Below are 17,887 nucleotides of genomic sequence, written 5' to 3'. Positions count from 1 at the left end.
GGCAGGCTCAGCGCCACACGCAGATGCTTCGCGCGGTGCAGCTTCGGGGTTTGCGCTGACACCCCACCTGAATTCCCAATCCGGTCGTTGCCTTTCGGAAACGCTTAGGCTCCTCGGCAGGATTTTGATACGCTACGGACTGTTCCACACGATTTAATAAAAAATGTCATGTTAGTTTTATGGGGTTTTTTTTTTGCAACAATAGCTTTTATTTAGTGAATTAAGTTAATAGTTAATTAAAATTATAATAGTTAATTTTAGTAGAAGCAACTAAAAAGGTAGTAGAAAAGCCTTATGAATGCAATGCTGGAACAAGCAATGGCACGTTTCCCACATTTCTCACGCCTGAGATTGCTTTAAGACACCTTAAGAAATACCAGTACAGTTTGTTTTTTAAAAACTTCTATGTCGCCTAGGTGCTGTCAATTTAGAGAGTCATCCCTGAAGAACCAGATTATAAGCGGATTTTTTAAAAATAATCTTACGTTGAGACATGAGAGCACCTCATGCAGTCGCTGTAAGCGGTAAAAGTCCTGTCCCACAAATTGAGCCGAACCGAGCGAAACCTGAAATGTTTCCTTTAGCTCTGTGGAGGACTTGCCCACGAGAAACCCTCCCAAACACAGATGTTTCAGGGAGCAACGTGGGCCCGGCAGAGCTGAGAGCTGGTGACTGTGCTGGCAGCTGCAGCAGCCGCTCCTGCCTTCATTTGGGCAGATCTCAAATCACGTTCCCGACATGTGATGTGAGATCACTTCTAATGCATTCGCGTCTCTAAATTGTGACTGCGCAGATTCGTTTTGGACGAGGAACTTCACCCGAAAAGCAGCGTTTGCAGAGGTTCTATAAATAAAAGCCTTGCCCTCACTGAGCCTTCAGAATTGTGCTAAAGAAGCATTAAAAGATTTAAATCTATTAATGCTACGTGTCCTGTTTACTTCTGACACGAAATAACGAGTGATGCTGACTCGCTGCAGCTCGGTAATCCCCCAAGGCTTTACACGTCATGAGAGAATGAGGTAGAGAATTGATTCTTACGGGGAATATTAATTTCTTTTTAATGTAGAAATTTGCAAAATTTTACAATAAAGTTAAAAAAAAAAAGTTAATCTCTGGGCTCTATTTGGGAATTTCAGATTGGGTATTAATACCTGTGGAAAGAATTGTTACGGTATTCACTTTTTATACCACATACTTTGGAATTCCCTTTCGAGAAAGTTTCCAGATTACAGAGCCTTGGTTCAACCGATTCAGCGCCGCGCTACACATCCCCCAACCCAGACACTGGCTGCTTTGTGCCGTACGAGCTCAGGCACATCGCTCCGGGGCTTCAGCCTATTTCAGGTGAGATAAAAGATGACTTTCTCCATTGCATGACCTAATCTTGAATTTAATATGACCAAGATAAATCTCTTGCTGCTTACTCAGAGGGCTGTTTTTTTAGGCGTGCGAGTTTATTTAAGCGTTAAGGAGGAGAGTCTGGACGCTCTCGGTAGCAGAGGCTGGCGGACTGTCAGCAGAGCTGGCGCGCTGGCCCGCGAGCGGGGCGCGGAAACCTCAGAACCAGATGCGTGTCATTTCCTTTTCCCTCCAAGTTCCGCCCGCGCTGGCTTTACCTCATCTCCCACCCCGCCCTGCCAACCCCTGCGCCATCCCAGCGCTTCCGCCCGAGCCGTCAGATTTTCATTTTCCCAAAATGTCAGTAAATTGACCTTCCTAACAGAACAGCTGTAGTTCCTCCCTGGGTTTTATTTTCAGATATCCTTCAGCGAGTATTTAGTTTGTTGAGGTCTGGGAAGCTGTCAGTAATTATGCCAGCAACAACTAACTACGCCGCTAAGTTTCTTAGATGTAAATGTATTCTGGAAAATCGCTCCACGCTTGATTTGCCTCCTCCTCCTCTCGCCACCCCCAGGCGTGAATCGGGAGCAAGGCAACCGAAATCCCCGCGGACGTGCGGACGCGTGAGAACATTGAGCTGTGTTCTGCTCTCGCTTACAAAAATGAGAGCTATTATCCAAACTGGAGTGTTTTCTTTGGGAATGTGACACCCTAATGAAGCACTTTAAGAAATTATTGGGAAAATAATGATATATTATTATCAGCAGCCTCGCCGCACGGCCTCGGGAGTCCCCTCCAGGTCCTCCCCCGTGACGGCCGCCATGCCACAGGCATGGCTCTCCTCGCTGGGGCACGTGGGGCCGTGGAGGCCCGCGTCCATGGGGCGACGCCAGCCTCTGGCCTGGGGGCGATGAGACGGGCTGTGGCCAACCCACGCGGGCGCTGGCCGCGGCTCGCCGGAGAGCTCGGAGCCGCCCCGTCGCCATACAGCGGCCCGGCCTCTCCCCGGAACGTCTCCCCACAGCTCGGGCCGCCAGCCGACCCCGCGGTGGCGGCGCACAGCTCCGCCTCTGATTGGCCGCGGCGCGGCCCGCGTGATGACGGCAGCGGCGACGATTGGCCGGCCGGCGGGCGGGCGGGCGAGCCCGGTTTCCCGGGCGATGGGGCGGGCGGCCTGGTTGCCGCCATGGCGAGCGTCCACGAGAGCCTGTACTTCAACCCGATGATGACGAACGGCGTGGTGCACGCCAACGTCTTCGGCATCAAGGACTGGGTCACCCCTTACAAGATGGCGCTGCTGGTGCTCCTGAGCGAGCTGGGCCGCGCCGGCGCGCAGCTCGGCCTGCTGGAGCGCCGGCGGCTCAACCGGCTGCTGCTGCCGCTGCTGCAGGTCGGGGACGGGCCCGGGCCTGGCCCTCAGGCGGAGGGAGGGAGGGAGGGAGGGAGGGAGGGAGGGTGACCCTGAGGGGCCGCTTTGCCTTGTGGCCTGTCGCGACATGTCGCTCTCCTCCCCCCCCAGGGCCCTGACATGCCGCTGTCGCGACTGCGCAAGGCCATCGAGGAGTCCTGCCCGCACCTGGCCAGCTCCGTGCACATCAGGTGGGCGCCGGGGCCGCGCCTCCCCTCAGGAAAGCCTGGAAGCGGGGCCGGGGGGCCGGGGCGGGGCGGCCCGAAGGGAGCCGGGCTGCGGGCCGGGCGCGGGGGCAGGCAGGGAGGGCGGCCCGAGGAGAGCTGGGCTTCCCTGCTGCCGGCGGCCGAGGAGCTGCTTGTGGTGGTCGGTTAATCCCTCTCCTCTTGTTTCTGTGTTTTGTGTTGGGGACGTGAAAACGCTGCCGCTACAAGCAGTCATCTCGTGAGAGATGATAAAGCCGTTACACGCATGCTCCGCACTGTCCGTATCCGATATCTGTGAAGCAGCGCTCTGAAATGTGTAAATATGTGGTTAAAAAAGTCATACATCTGGAACAAGGATGTCCTTCTGCGGTTTTCTGAGTTCTCGTAAGCTCTGACGGGCACACAAACCAGGCATCGAGGCCGCCTGTTTTAAAGTTTCTGTGACACGGAAGATCTGTTTTGACATTGGCGAACTCACTGAGCGGCGGTGGTCTTAAAGATCAGTCCGTTTTGGGTTCCTAATTGTTTCGTTAGAAGAATGACAGTCTTTTCTAAATGTTCTATTTATTAAAAGAACTGGTTACAAACCCCCCAAACCTGTTTATTATGTGGCTTATTGTTAATATTTAATATGTTTTGATTTGGCTCATGAGTATAAAAACCTTCCGGGCATAATAAATGAGCTACTGCTTGGTTCTGTTTGTGTTTACTGATCTATACCTGAAAAAGAATATTTTATTTGATGCATAATATTAATACCCTAAAAAAATGTGGTTTTCTTTCCCTGTTTAGGTTAAAACTTATGGCAGAGGGAGAACTGAAAGATATGGAACAATTTTTTGATGACCTTTCAGATTCATTTACAGGGACAGAGCCAGAAGTTCATAAAACAAGTGTAGTAGGTAACTAATTACTATCCATAAGGTATATTTGATATCTAGTATTGATGTAATTCACTTGGGATACAGCTTGTTTTTCTTTTTGGGGAGGAGTGAAGATCGCATAATATGTTTTTTCTTTTGCTTGGTCGTTTCATATTAACGAATAATCTTGTGTATTATGCAGTTCTTACTGGTCTTAACAATTTTTCTGTGATCAGGTAGTTTGTGAGATTTGCCACTAAATTAATGCCAGATTTACACCCTGCAGAACTGAGTTTGATCAGTTGGTAGGCTGAGATGAGGCATTTAAAAATAACGCAATTTCAGCTTCTGGCTATTATGATTTCTAGTCTCCTCTCTGAAACAGCAATCTTGCAACAGTTGTCGTAACAGATGTTCTCCTTTGCAGGTCTGTTTCTGCGCCATATGATCTTGGCATACAATAAGCTTTCTTTTAGTCAGGTCTATAAACTTTACACTGCACTTCAGCAGTACTTTCAAAACGAGGAGAAGAAAAATGGAACTGATGAGAATGATATGGAACTGACGAATGCAGAGGAACTGGAGGGGAAAATGGAGAAAGAAGAACTTGATGTACCTTTAAGGTGATATATTAATATTAAAGACTTTCCTACTTCTTGAGAGAATTAGTCTTGTTTCAGATTACCTCTGTACACGTCTGTAAGTTTTGCCCAGCTCAAGGTGCTGTTCCTGTTAAACCTTCCGAACTCCACCAATGCTCACCTAGGCCCAGTGCGTGTCCTGTCCCTAACGTCTTCAGCTGCGGTATTGGGATGCAATGTACCCTAATCCCGTAGGTTTGTTTAAAGCCTCCTGCGCGCTGGCAGAGCTGGCGGCCGCTCCCTTTCCTCGGTGCCACCGTGCGGTAACGCTCGTGCATGGCAGCAGCTCTGCTCGGTGTCGCAGAAGATGGCGGTACCCCGTTCTCGTGCTCGCTCGGGGAATCGCAAGCTGCAGGCCAGGTGCTGCCCGCGGTTCCCTCCGTGCAGCCCGCTGCTGAGCGACTTTTCTGGGGGTGCTGGTGTGTGATGTGCTAAAGCTGTTGGAGAGGTCACTTTTGCTTCCAGCAAGGAAAGATTGCTCACGAAGGAAAAGTTAAGCTTAATGGTTTTGGTTTCTCTTTTCACCCATCTCCAAATAAAAGAACTCAGTTTATTTACAGCAAAAATGAGAAGCAAGTATTGAGACTTTTCACCTGCTAAAGACATGCTCCACTGTAAGGATAATCCCAAAAGCATTTTGTGTATCCATATATTTAAAATATACTTTCTAAACTGTCTTGTGCTTGTGGATGCTCTGCTACAGCATGAGTCAGTCAACAGCTTTTGGAGCCTGGCTGTATGCCGGAGATGGTGTCTCTTCATGGAATACACTTCTGTCTGCTCTTGCAGAGCAGCTCTTTGCTGGAGCGATGTGTGTGGCCAAAGTGCCAGTTGATTTCATTGTGACTGCCTTCAGAAAAAAGGAAAACCAGAGCAAAGCTATTTGAATATGTCAGCCCCAGATCTTTCTGTCTACTGTTTTTCTTCGTGTTTTCACGTGTATTTAGGGTAACATTCATATTGACCACGGTCTGTGCAGGTTGATAATTACAGCTAAACTGTGTGAAATTTTTGGATTGCTAATTTTGATGTAGTAGATCTTATTCCTTATTAAGTTTTCTCCTTTTAGTTTCCTTTCATGCTGTTGAGCTCTAATATCTCAGAAAACTTTAGAAAGCAAAAGTGTGGAGTGTCTGGTAAAATGTATTTCCTTGTATCCTATTTCATTGCCATTCTTTCTAACCAGAGTGCTTTTTATCAGGGAAGAAGAGGTATCTTGCAGTGGGCCCCTTTCTCAGAAACAGGCAGAGTATTTTCTTTCTCAGCAGGTATGTTAATTCTGAATAAAATTGATTAAATGATCTGTAACATCAATTTTACTTTCAATTTTATCCAGTGTCAGACATGATGTTTTCTTAGATCTCTTAAAGTTTTGTTGATATCTTGCATGTAGTCACTCAGTATGAGCACTTGGGGCTAAAAGTGTTTTATCTAGGCATGTACACTGTATGATGATGTTTGATTCTGAGGTCACTTTGGTGTCTGCTAAATGTGCGGTTTTGTTGATTGTTCCAGCTGGTAAATACAAAATGGAGCAGAAATACACATGGGCAGAAATGTCAGTAAATGTGCTGCATGCTTACAATAGCTTGCTAAAAACCCAAAATACCTATAATACGTGATGTTTCATATACATTTTAAAAGGTCAAAGTAAATTCTGGGCCCCATTACGATCTTTACTGTTAAGGGTTGTTGAACCCAGTAGCCTGACTGCGACCAGGCTCCTGCAACTCCGTGACCCCCAGTGCAGCCAGTGGTGGGGCTGAGCATGCTGTCTGATACCCTGTTCCCCTCTCTGGCTGATGAGGATGAAGGTCTGTTAGTGTGAAATACATATACACATGTATGCTTTTGCATGCTGTCTCTCTCGATTCCACCAGTAACGGGGCTTCTACGCTCAGTTTATCGAGTAACTGGCCCACGGATTGTCTTGTCTCCAGTGGCCTCCAGCAGAAAGACATGACATGCATACAAGTGCGTCTCTCAGCTGACCTAAAGGCCCTAGTCTTTCTGTGGGTTGGCTTGGGACCTCCTGGTTGGCCTGGACTTCCTCCAGTTGTCTCGTTCAGAGAAACATACCTGGCCCAGTCTTACGGCTTGGCTCTCAAGCTGCTTATCCCACTTTCTGCCCAGTCCGGCTTGACGTTCACCAGTGGTCACCCACTGATGCTCTCACTTGCTCCAGTTGCTGGCACCACGGACACAGGGGCCTCTCTGACCTGTGGTCCCTGCTCCCATTGCTGGCAGCACAGGCACGCAGACCCCTGTGATCCACCTCCTCTTGTCTCCAGAAACACTTGCGTACGGAACAGGGGGCCCCTTTTCTGGGAGTGGAGTTAGAAATAGGGTTGAATGAGAGGACGAGACAGATGCAGTGATACTGTGAGGTGTGGATTTTAACTGCAGTGCCGTTCTGTTGTACTGTGGGTTTCGGCTGGTGTGATTTTATGTAGAGCATCTGTTACCGGTGTGTGTAATTGGTTTTTTGTCCTCCTGTTTAGAGTATTATGGAGGAATTGGAATGTTTAGGAGAGTTATGAAATTTGAAGTCTTTTTATTATTCAGCATTTAGTAACACTTATTGTAGCAACTAGATTATTGTAATTTTTAATTAATTGATCTAGTTGCCAAAGCAAGCTATGGATTTATTTAGTTCCCTGTTTGGTTTTTTTTTTGTGAGGAGATATGTGTAATTCCAGTGAGCGAGCCATTGTATTAGTTCTTCAAAGAGAAACTTAAACAGAATTCTTTAAGTACCTTTAAACAGTCCTTTGAATAAGCTTTTATTTTCCTTGGTCTCTCTGATCTCTGGAAAGTGAATGCTGTAATATAGCGTAGAATAAAACTGCCACTGACGTTTCAGCATCATAGTAGACAGAGCTGTTACAAAATCTTCTTTAATGTTCTCTCCAAGCAGATAACTGACAAGCGTGTATCAAAATATCATTGTAACCCTCCAGTTTGAGTTACTTATCTTACTTTTCAATTTTTATTCCAGGCTTCTTTATTAAAGAACGATGAAACAAAGGCACTTACTCCAGCATCTTTACAAAAGGAATTGAACAACTTGTTAAAATTTAATCCAGACTTTGCCGAAGCAGTAAGTGTCTTTTTCTTTATCCAAAATGGTCGTAAAGGGATTTCTTTTCTCTAAGATGGGATTATTTGGGAGTAATTTGTTTTGTATTGAAATATATGCAGATGATAAAAATGTGAGCAACTTGCGTGTAAATGTTTAGTAATTCGGACTGAAACTCCTGAAAGTACGGAAACCTTAATTAAGCTAAGTACTTCATCACATGTCTAGCTTTATGCACAGACATAATCCTTTTAATTTTGCTGGTACTATGTGAGTGCATTCTTGTTGAACTAAAATGTATTGCTTTTTACACACGTTTTCCTAAAAAATTTCAGGCCTCATACTCCCATAGTTTAAAAATCAGTATTACGTGCAATATCTGTTGATTTTGCTTACTGATGTTCATTTTACTTCTGGTGCTTAATAGCAGTTTATACTGAAAGCAGTGGACAACTCACATTGAGACTTGGTTCCAGACCAGTGCTGCGAGCATTTGCCTTCTTCCTAGACAACTTACTCTTGAGCAAGTTCCATGAGTTCCCAGTCAACTCTTTCCTGCCTTACTTTCTAGCTCTTCTTCCCAGCAGCCCTGGGCTGAGCCAGACAGGATTTTCCTCTCTCCCAGTTGAGGACGTATCCTTGAAAGGGCTGCCGTGGCAGGGACTGGACTTTGCAGCTCCAGACGTCCCACCCAGTGTTCCATTTGTCTGACATATAGGGTTGTCCTGCCCGGGTCTCAATGCCAAGAAGAAAATACATAGCTTTAGCATCTGCCTTCTATCTGCACGGCAGTTGGAAGCCATGCTCATGCTGCTGAGTATCTTCCTGAGTGCAGACGCAGTGGGAGCCATGCCTCCATTCCCACTGTCCCTTAGCACGCAAATACAGGGTGGGATAATTCTGATGGCCGGATCTTGGCCTGTGGGACACCAATTGGAAGATCCTGTTAGGTAAAGCAACCAATTTTATCCAGGATTTAGAGAAATTCTGCACAGGTGGTATCAGTATCGCTGCAACTTCTGATCGAGTGCTTTCCTGGCCATACAGTATTTCATAGTTGCACTTGTTAGGCAACATTTCTCGGTAAGATGATACATAGTAATTACTAAAAAACCCTTTGTTTTAATAGTACTGTATGGTTAAAGCTGATTTTGTTTCAATTTTTAGCATTATTTAAGCTACTTAAATAGTCTCAGGGTGCAAGATGTCTTCAGCTCAACGCACAGCCTCCTTCATTATTTTGACCGTTTAATTCTCACTGGAGCAGAAAGCAAAAGCAATGGGGATGAAGGTTACGGTCGGAGTCTGAGATATGCTGCTCTGAACCTGGCTGCACTGCACTGTCGGTTTGGCCACTAGTAAGTTAATATATTGTACTACACAACTAAAATTCATCTCGTTGCATCTCGCGAGTGCTGATAGAGAGACCTTTTGTTCGTCACGAAAATCTGTTCAGGAGAAGAAGGGACTTTCTCAAATTTGATAACATCTGTAGTTGGGTTGGGTTGCAATTTTCTTGGAATCTTGATTTGTTTTGGTTTGTTTTTGTTTTGACATTTATTTGGTTTCCATAATAACTGAGCCATCTACAGCATGGTAAGAGCTGACATTTGTCTGTGTCCGGCTGCAACTGCTCCCTAGGTATTTAAGTTCTCAATTGGTACGTTTCCATGACCTCAGAAAGGTCAGTGGACATGGATCCCTATTTTCAGTTTTCTCAAGAAAGTGTGGTTGGTTTTCTGTTAACATTCAAATCAACATAGAGCTGATGATCTGGAAAAAGAGTAATTTAAAAAAAAAAAAAAAGGCCATCTGAGCTTTTTTAATTTTAAAATGCCATAGGGCTGGGTGTTATTTTATTGATAAAGCTGGCTTACCCATCTCCCTGTATGGTTTTCATTTATTGACTGCTGCCTGGATGCATCATGTAAAAGGACTGGAGATGGGAAGGACATCTGCAAAATGGAGAGCAACAACTTTTTCTACACAGGCAGATTCTTAACATTGCCCCTGTTCAAAGAATAACTTGGCACATTGGCATCTACAGGGTTTGAAAGCCTGCTTAGGGGTTACAGTTGCATTTCTGTAGTGGCTTGCAGATGTTGTCTTGCTTATTATCCTCAAGACTAGAATATATTGCTGAAGTGCTAGGAGGAAAATACAGGCTTTATCAACAACCGGAGTTATCTTCTGAGTGCGATGTGTATAATTTAGATGAATATTCCTCTGTATCATAATGCTGTATTTTAAGCATGGTGGGAATACTCATACGTTCTCCCGTTTGTTTGCTGATAGCCAACAGGCTGAACTTGCCCTTCAGGAAGCCATCCGAATTGCACAGGAGTCCAACGACCATGTTTGCCTGCAGCACTGCCTGGTAAGATGGCTGTGTTGAAATGGAGGTGAAGTCACCTTTGTCTCTGTTAGCCCAGCCTTTGCTCAGCGAACTGTTGCAGAACTATTACTGATGCATCTGATGAGATTCTTGTAATTGAAATACAACTGTCCAGCAGTGGGTGACGTTGCCTCTGGCAGATGGGTCACCCGGAGCAACAAACTGTAGGGAGATCGTGGGATGGTTTTGTGGCACATCAGGATTGCTGACTTAAACAGGAGTTGCGATCCCGGAGTACAAAGATCTCAGCACAAAGCTTGAAGTTTGGTCTTACATATTTTAAACAGATAAAGTATTTCATAAACTTCCTCCTTACTGGTTCCTGGATTCTCAAAGAGTAAGCAGCCTTCTTCTGAGCAAACAAAAAGGAGGAGGGAAGGACTTGAATTCCTCTGTGTTTTGTTCTGGGATTAATGTTATTGGTATAATGAATTGGCATCAGTGGTATCAAGCTCCTGCGCTACTGCTTTGCAGAGTTACCTGTCTAATGGGGTGTCTGTGCATTACTCTGAACCTCCAGCGCTGACCGCTGTCACGCCAGTCGCCCACCCTAGCTGCACTTCTGATATATTTTGCTGCGCAGCGTCCAATAGAGGCTTCCTTAGTATCGTGTTAGTTCTGAAGAGTGGTTTGTATTTCCAGTGAATTTTCATGCATTCTGTGCAAAAAGTAAGAGAAGTTAGAAGTGCTGCAGCCATTAGCTACTTGCAATGAGATTTTAACTTTCTCTCCTTGCTAGAGCTGGTTGTACATCTTGGAGCAGAAGATATTCGACAGCTGTGTTCTGCTGGAGCACTCCGTAAACAAATCCTTACATTTTGGTTTGCCAGTAAGTCCATTCCGTTTATCGTTAACTTTATTCTAGGACAAACACATCTGGTGAGGGGAGCATGCATAATAGGTTTTTGGAGTTTGGGCCTGATCTGTTCAAAATAAGTAACTGAATTTAAACAAATCGATTTTAATGCTTCAAAATCTAGCTGTGTCTATTATTTTTACACTTCATATTAACAAAGCAGAGTTCAGTTGCTTTAATGCCAGCGCATTATTGCAAGGCTCACCGTTTTTCCTTCTTACTTGTTTGTTTTTCAGGCAGAAGAACTCTGTGGCTACTAGCCTGGCCCCATGCACCATTTTGGCCTTAGGCCCTAGAGCAATCCGCTGGTGCTCGGGGGAGGTTCTTAAGCCTCCCCCTTCCCTGAAACTCGGTGCTGCTGCCCCTGGCAGGGCTTTGAACACCAGTTTGCTTGCATGGCTCTGTCCCAGGTGTGCAATCTCACAAGACAGCCCTCCCCTTAGATAGTTTTGTGCCCTGAATCTGTTGGCTGTTAATGTTTAGTTCTGTCTTCCCCAAGATCTGCAGTCTCTTTAAGAGAATTGTTCTAAAAGGAGCTAAACTCCTGATGTTGGGAGATGAGAGCAGACATGGCTGCTTGGTGGGGAAGGGGAGAGAAGGCTGTTCTCACAGCTGTTTCATCACTGGAGAAATCCAGGTACAAGTCCTGTCATCCTCTTTAAGACTTCTGTGTGGGGGAGTGGAAATTACCTTTCACATCTAACAAAATGGCATTCACATATGTGTGGGTGTGCAGAAGTGGGTATTTAAAGAAATGCCTGGAGCAGTGTTCCTTTGTCTCTGCTGAATAACATTACATCTTTTTCTCTGGGATTTTTTCGTACTTTAGAACTCTTGCTCCAGTGTAATTTGCATGCATCGTGTACTCAATTGTCTTTCAGTGCTGTTGGTATTTTTTTTTTCTCCTTCCCAGTACCTTGCTTCCCTGGGAATACAATCCTTGGTTCAGCAAAGAGCTTTTGCAGGAAAGGCTGCCAGCAAACTAATGGATGCCTTAAAAGATTCTGATCTGTTGCACTGGAAACACAGCTTGTCAGAGCTTATTGATATTAGTATAGCACAGAAGACTGCCATTTGGAGATTATATGGCTACAGGTATTTTATTTCTTTTGAACTCTTGGATTAGCTCATTGTACTTGTTAGCACATAATGCATTTAGAGTTGTTTACATAGGTGTAACAAGTGACTGTGTCTCTCCACGGTACTGAAATAAAGCAATCAGACTTCGATTCAGTACAGGCTGAGTGCAGTTATTTCCATGCTCTTGTGTTCCTTTAAAACTCATACTGGAGGAGAGATTGAGTTTCCATTTAGTAGCGGCAAATAGTGCATAAATTGTTCCTGTGCCCCCATTTTCAGCATCTCTGTACTTAGGCTGTGTGCAGCTTTCTGTGCATAGTACTTGGTGTGCCTCCATAGTCCAGAGTTCCTGGATAGCTGTTCTTTCAGAAGTTTTCATTCTTCCCCAAGCCCCTGGCTTACCAGAAAATGTAGACTGTTGTCATAACAAGACCATAAATGGTTGTTGTTTGTTGCTTGAGAGCTAAAAGATATTTTTCTTGCACAAGCACCGTGGCACTTCAACAAGCTCAAACACTGTTGAGCATGAACAGTCTGGAGGCTGTGAACGTGGGCGTTCAGCAGAACAACACAGAGTCCTTTGCCGTCGTGTTGTGTCACCTGGCTGAGCTACACGCAGAGCAGGTGAGCTTTATGGCTAGTTGCACAAAATGTCGTTTGGGTGAGGTGACGCGTGGGTGTTACTGACAGAGAGTGCGAGACTTGGCTCGTGTTTTGTTCTGCCCTTAGTGTCTGCATTGGGGGCGAAGAAAATGGAGCGGTTTTGCTTGGCAAGTTCTTTCCATGGAGGTTCTGTTGAAATCGAGGAGGGTGGTGCTTGCCCCAGCGTGCGTTAATCAGAGTGCTGTTTCTGTGTTTCAGGGATACTTTGCAGCTGCTTCGGAAATACTGAAGCACCTAAAGGAAAGATTCCCTCCCAGCAGTCAGCACGCACAGGTAGAATATTTATAATTTAGCCTGTAAATTATGCAAATGTTATACAATAGCATCAGAATTCCATTGTATCTGAATTCTTTGTATGCCTCGGGCTATACGTTTGCTAATTCCACTTGCCTCATGACCTCACGGGAAGCCGGGTGGCATAAACTTTTCTACAAAAGCATGAGAAAGATGCCTCTGTTTTTTGAAGACTGGCAAGACATTTATCTCGCCGTAGCCTCCTAAGAAAAAGCTGTTTGTTTAAATAGAAATGTCATTGACAGAGGAATTGCTTCTCCTTCATGAGGACATAGAGGAATTAAATGCTCTGCAGTGATTTGGAGCTTCAAAGTTCTGTTTAATTACAATCGAGAAATAACTGAGAATAGGCTGGGTTTTATGTGACTCTGGGAAACACACTAACACGTGAGTCTTTGAGACAGTATTTACGTTGAAGTGTTCAAGATTCCATTAAATACAGTGTGGTCCTTCTCTTTTTGCTGCAGAACAAGTCTGCTGTTTCAAAGCATCAGTAACGATTTCAAAGAGATTTTTACTTAAAATGCAGTCAAACAGGTGAGCTTTGGTATTGAGGCATTAATCCAGACCTGAGCGTTTCTGCTGAGGACAGTAAATCCAGTAATGGGACAGTGGAGTTAGCTGTGTCTAGACATAAATACCCACAGGGGAAAATAAAAAGTAAATTCTAACTTTCTACCTAGAAAATGAACAGGCACAACCTCTAAAACTTGTTCATGGATGTTCTTTGTTTAGCTTTGGATGCTGTTTGATCAGAAAATACAGTTTGAGAGAGCCGTGAATGATGGCAGATACCATACAGCAGATTCTCTTGTGGCAGGAATTACAGCACTGAATAGCATTGAAGGTGTGTACAGGTAAGAAATCATGAATCTGCCTACGCTGGCAGGTGTGTCCCTGGAAGATAATGAAAAATTTAGCAAAGTGATTGCTGGTAGTCGCGTGTGCTTACATCTTCTTCCCTTTCCAGAACTAATCAGGGTCACATTGTCTAACCTGTAGTGCGTATTCCATTAAAGTATGTCCTGCGGTAATAATTTCTCGTTGTTTCTCTGGACATTTTAAGAACTGTAACAGCACCGCTGAAGCTGGTGTTATTCCAGAGCTGTAGATCGGTGGTGAGAACACAAAATACCTCTTCAGAATCTGCCATGGTAACTGTACTCGGACCTAGGCGCGAAGCAGAATTTTACGTCGAATAGCTAGGGTCCTCAGGGCTGGTCTGAGCTTGAGTGCCGTCAGCTGTGTCCTGGTTTCCACATCTGCAAAGTGGGCCAATGTGATTTTCCTCTCACCTTAATGGGTTCTTGTTTCTAAATGAGAATGACATGTTAGAAATAGGTAGGGTTAAAACTTATTATTTGCCGAGTATGAAAACCAATTTACTGTTAAAAGCAATTTCTTGTTGATATTCAATGAGGCAAAACACCTACAAACATAGCCAGTGCCAGTAAACCGGAAGATCGCTATTCAAGCTGTGGGACCTGATGCTGGTCCTTCTGGAGTTGGACCGTGTGTGATTTCCCTGATCTTTAAATATTCTGCTCAGCGTCTGGGTTCAGGGCGTTCGTACACATCCACTACTGCTGTGTATTTGTTTCTTATTTCCCTGTTCTCGCGCTTTCTCCTGTTGCTCTGTATCTTTGTTAGCTCACGCCAGTTTTAGCTGCTTTACCTCATACCTGTTTTTCTTACAAATAATGACTTGTGCTTTCTAGCTAGCATGCCCTCCCACTTCTGCCGCTGTTTTTGGCAGTCCCTGTTTTCTGTCTAAAGCTGTTTTATGAGTGTGATCCTTTCTGCCTGTGAGTTGTCCAGCTGGAATCAGAGATACCTGTTTTTCCCCCTGTCGGTGTCTGTAGCGTGCGTACACTTTGTCAGAGTGCCTTTCTGCAGTCACAAGTAACAGAGGTCACAAAATAGAGACCTGTTTTACTGTGTTCTGAGGAATATACCGAAAATATAAAAATACCATCAGCGATGTTTTCTTTCTACCACGGCAGAAAAGCCATTGTATTGAAAGCCCAAAATCAAATGTCGGAGGCACACAAACTTTTGCAGAAATTGTTGATCCACTGCCAGAAAATCAAGAACACCGAGATGGTGATTAGGTAAGAGTGTTTCATTTTCAGAGTATTAAAGCCACTTTGCAGTGATCAGAGTCAGCCATTTTGATTTGCCTGTGTTCAGACTTCACTAGTCTGCAGATTACCTACTATGATTTGGAGATTACAAAATAACTTCATTTTTTAATTGTGGTATGGAGGAATCCTCAAAATACTGTGGAATCGAAACCTAGTCATCTTTAAGGTGTAAACTAAATGGTGGTAAACTTATTTTGGAGTTCTGTGAAGACTTACAGAAGAAGGAAACGCTGCATCCAAAACGAGTAGTAAATAGAAATGTATGAGTGCAGTTGTACCTTTGTGCCGACCTGCAGAGTAGTTACAGTGTTATTTTAATCTTTTCTATGTCGGTGGTGTCCCCTCTTAGGGGGGTGTAACTGAAGTTATTGTATATGCAGTAATGTAATTCCTAATAAGAGCAGTACCATTCTGGATGGAGTAATTGTTTGGGAAATAAGTGGACGTTTTTCATCAGAAGAAAATGTTTGTTATTCTTCCCCCCCTGGTTTGGTCAGCGTGCTGCTGTCGATGGCAGAGCTCTACTGGAGGTCGTCATGCCATACCATCGCGCTGCCTGTCCTGCTGCAGGCGCTTGCCCTCTCTCGAGAATACAGTCTGCAGTACTTGGCTTCGGAGACTGTGCTCAACTTGGCTTTCTCCCAGGTACGTCGGATTTGTTTCCATGGGGCCGTAGGGCGACGTTTGTTCTGAGGATCTGGATACTGCTTTTACTCCTGAGAAATTTAAGAACACAGCCTTGTTGGAATCATATTATTGATTCTGAAGAAGTATATTCTAAATGTAAAATCTTTTGAGGAAGTTAATGAAAGTTGAGTTTCCTGTGTATCACCAGGATGTGTAGTTCATTGCATATAATTAAGCAGGAAAGCATAAATTGGCCCTGCCTTCATTTCTTCAGTTGTTACTTTTATTGCTAGTGTTTTGGCTTTCTAGTAGCACAGTTTGGCCTGTGTTTGAATTAAAAATAATACTTGTAATGGAGTTCAGTTATATTCTTTATTCTGAGCTGGCAGAGATGTGGTTGTCGGCACTGACTGCAGCGGAGAAGCCGTGCCTGATGATTTCAGCTGATAGCTCATTTCTGCTAATAAGTTCTGATTTAAAAGAAGATTGTGGGGGAAAAAATTTACATCCTTGCCTGTAGTGCATTGCGTTATTAGAAACAGGTCTGGCTTATGTTGGTCTTCTCTGAAGAAGCTGCTCTTCCCAGTGGCTTCCAGTATCCGACCAGCAAGTATTTCTCTTTCAGCTGATCCTTGGCATCCCTGAGCAAGCCCTGAACATTCTGCACATGGCAATAGAACCTGTCCTGGCCCACGGAGCTGTCCTGGACAAAGGCTGCGCCATGTTCTTGGTGGCTAAATGTCAGGTGGCTTCTGCAGCTTCCTACACTCCACAAAAGAAGATTGAAGGTAGCGTGAAGGGTAATTCTCCTCGCTGGAACAGGGCTCAGAAGTGGAGAAGTGCAAAGCAGTGTGTAGATTGGAGTCCTGCTTCGCGATCGCTGCTAAAAAAGTTTAAAGGATACAGCAGAGTGTCCTACCTAGTTACCGGATAGCAAAATTGATTTGGAATTAGTTACTCAGCCGATGCGGTGTTTGTAATGGAATCTTGTTGATCTGCATACTTGCACACCCGTATTTTGCAGCAAAGGCTGAACAGCAGAAACTCGGTGAAGGGCCGTGTTGCTAAGACACAAATTGTTTTGAAAAGCTGAGGAATTTATAATTGGGCTCCTTAGCATTGAGCTGTATTGCTTGGAGTTCTTAGTGTGATATTATCATAACTGTGACTGTCTCCCTCTTTTCCACAGCTTTGGAATCTGCAATCTTGAATCTAAACGAAGCCAAGACTTACTTTGCCAAGGTGGACTGCAAAGAGCAGCTCAGAGATGTCCTCTACTTCCAAGCCCGGCTGTTCCACACCCTAGGCAGGACCCAGGAAAGGAACAAATGTGCCATGTTGTTCCGTCAGCTGCACCAGGAGCTGCCGGCACATGGTGTCCCCTTAATCAATGCCTTCAAGTGATGCGCTGGAAGATGAGATTTGTTTGTTTTCCTGTTTTGTTTTTTTTTTTTTACAAATGTCTTTTTATTATATTCAATCATCTGCTTTTCAGAAGAACTGCCAATAAATCATGGTCTTCTATTGAACAAACTTGTGTTTTGTTTGTAATGACTGAAGGGAAAACATTGGTTTCCACCCATTTTGCTTTTATTCTGTACTTGAAATTAAATATAAGAATTGAATAGGGGAAAAAAAGAGACAAGATGCTCTTGACTGCATTATAAACACACTGGGGGGAGTAGCACAGTCACGATGAAATAATTCCTGTTCTTAGTAGTGACATTTTCAGAGTCGATGCCAGCTTTATGAACGCTGGGGTACAAAAAATAGTGGAAAATGTAGGCAGAGCTCCTTCGTGCTCATTTTAAGTGGTGTAGAACGGGGAGTCTCATTTAAAACATGTCCTTGCGTTATACCTGTCTACAGTCACTGTTCACGTGGCAGAAACAGATGGTGCTGGCAGAAGGGAAAAATCGAGGGTTCGTTTGGAGAGGTCTAATGGTGCAAAGTCCCGGTGCTGCTGTTACGCGTGTCCTTGTGCAAAGAGTGGCTGAGGAAAGTAAAGAGCGTGAAACAAAAGCCCCAGCTCAGCTGAGACGTTTTTGTTGCGTGTGTCCTCCCGCAGGCGCTGCCTGTGATTTACCTGCTCTGGTTTCATGCGGGAAGAAGTGAAGATCACGACTAACTCGGTATCTGATACGCTGCCCTCGACTTCTAGCAATTAAATCCTCATTTCGGAAGAAAATGTCCTGTGTAGTGTGGGATTCCCAGGTGCTTCGGTGAGCGTCGACCTTTTGTGGGTGGGGGTGGGGGTGCCAGTCCTTTCACCTTGTGCCTATGTGAGAGC

At 44.7% G+C, this 17,887-nt stretch overlaps 1 protein-coding gene across 2 annotated transcripts; it reads left to right on the top strand.

Annotated features, from left to right (window-relative positions):
* Nucleotides 1-2,474: 2,474 nt before the first annotated feature.
* ANAPC5 (anaphase promoting complex subunit 5) lies at nucleotides 2,475-17,130 on the top strand. 2 transcript variants are annotated; one of them, XM_075434732.1, is made up of 17 exons: nucleotides 2,475-2,731; nucleotides 2,861-2,940; nucleotides 3,748-3,857; nucleotides 4,246-4,441; nucleotides 5,661-5,727; nucleotides 7,458-7,559; nucleotides 8,706-8,896; nucleotides 9,834-9,915; nucleotides 10,673-10,762; nucleotides 11,703-11,884; nucleotides 12,358-12,493; nucleotides 12,731-12,805; nucleotides 13,562-13,683; nucleotides 14,830-14,937; nucleotides 15,468-15,615; nucleotides 16,223-16,385; nucleotides 16,787-17,130. In XM_075434732.1, the coding sequence occupies exons 1-17, from the start codon at nucleotides 2,528-2,530 to the stop codon at nucleotides 16,999-17,001; spliced, it is 2,271 nt and encodes a 756-aa protein (XP_075290847.1). In that variant the 5' UTR covers nucleotides 2,475-2,527; the 3' UTR covers nucleotides 17,002-17,130. The 2 variants fall into 2 exon arrangements, with proteins under 2 accessions (XP_075290847.1, XP_075290848.1); XM_075434733.1 differs by lacking the exons at nucleotides 2,475-2,731; nucleotides 2,861-2,940 and having other exon boundaries at nucleotides 3,766-3,853.
* The last annotated feature ends 757 nt before the right edge of the window (nucleotides 17,131-17,887 follow it).

The sequence above is a fragment of the Opisthocomus hoazin genome, chromosome 13, assembly GCF_030867145.1.
Source record: "Opisthocomus hoazin isolate bOpiHoa1 chromosome 13, bOpiHoa1.hap1, whole genome shotgun sequence".
Taxonomy (NCBI): Eukaryota; Metazoa; Chordata; class Aves; order Opisthocomiformes; family Opisthocomidae; genus Opisthocomus; species Opisthocomus hoazin.
The sequence above is the reverse complement of the archived record's forward strand: the minus strand, read 5'-3'. Positions and strand labels throughout refer to the sequence as shown.

Coding starts and splice junctions, on each gene's coding strand:
- ANAPC5 (XM_075434732.1), top strand. CDS start 2,528: ATGGCGAGCGTCCACGAGAGCCTGTACTTCAACCCGATGATGACGAAC. Junction 8,897..9,833: donor CACTGTCGGTTTGGCCACTA/GTAAGTTAATAT, acceptor GTTTGCTGATAG/CCAACAGGCTGAACTTGCCC. Junction 15,616..16,222: donor TCAACTTGGCTTTCTCCCAG/GTACGTCGGATT, acceptor TTTCTCTTTCAG/CTGATCCTTGGCATCCCTGA.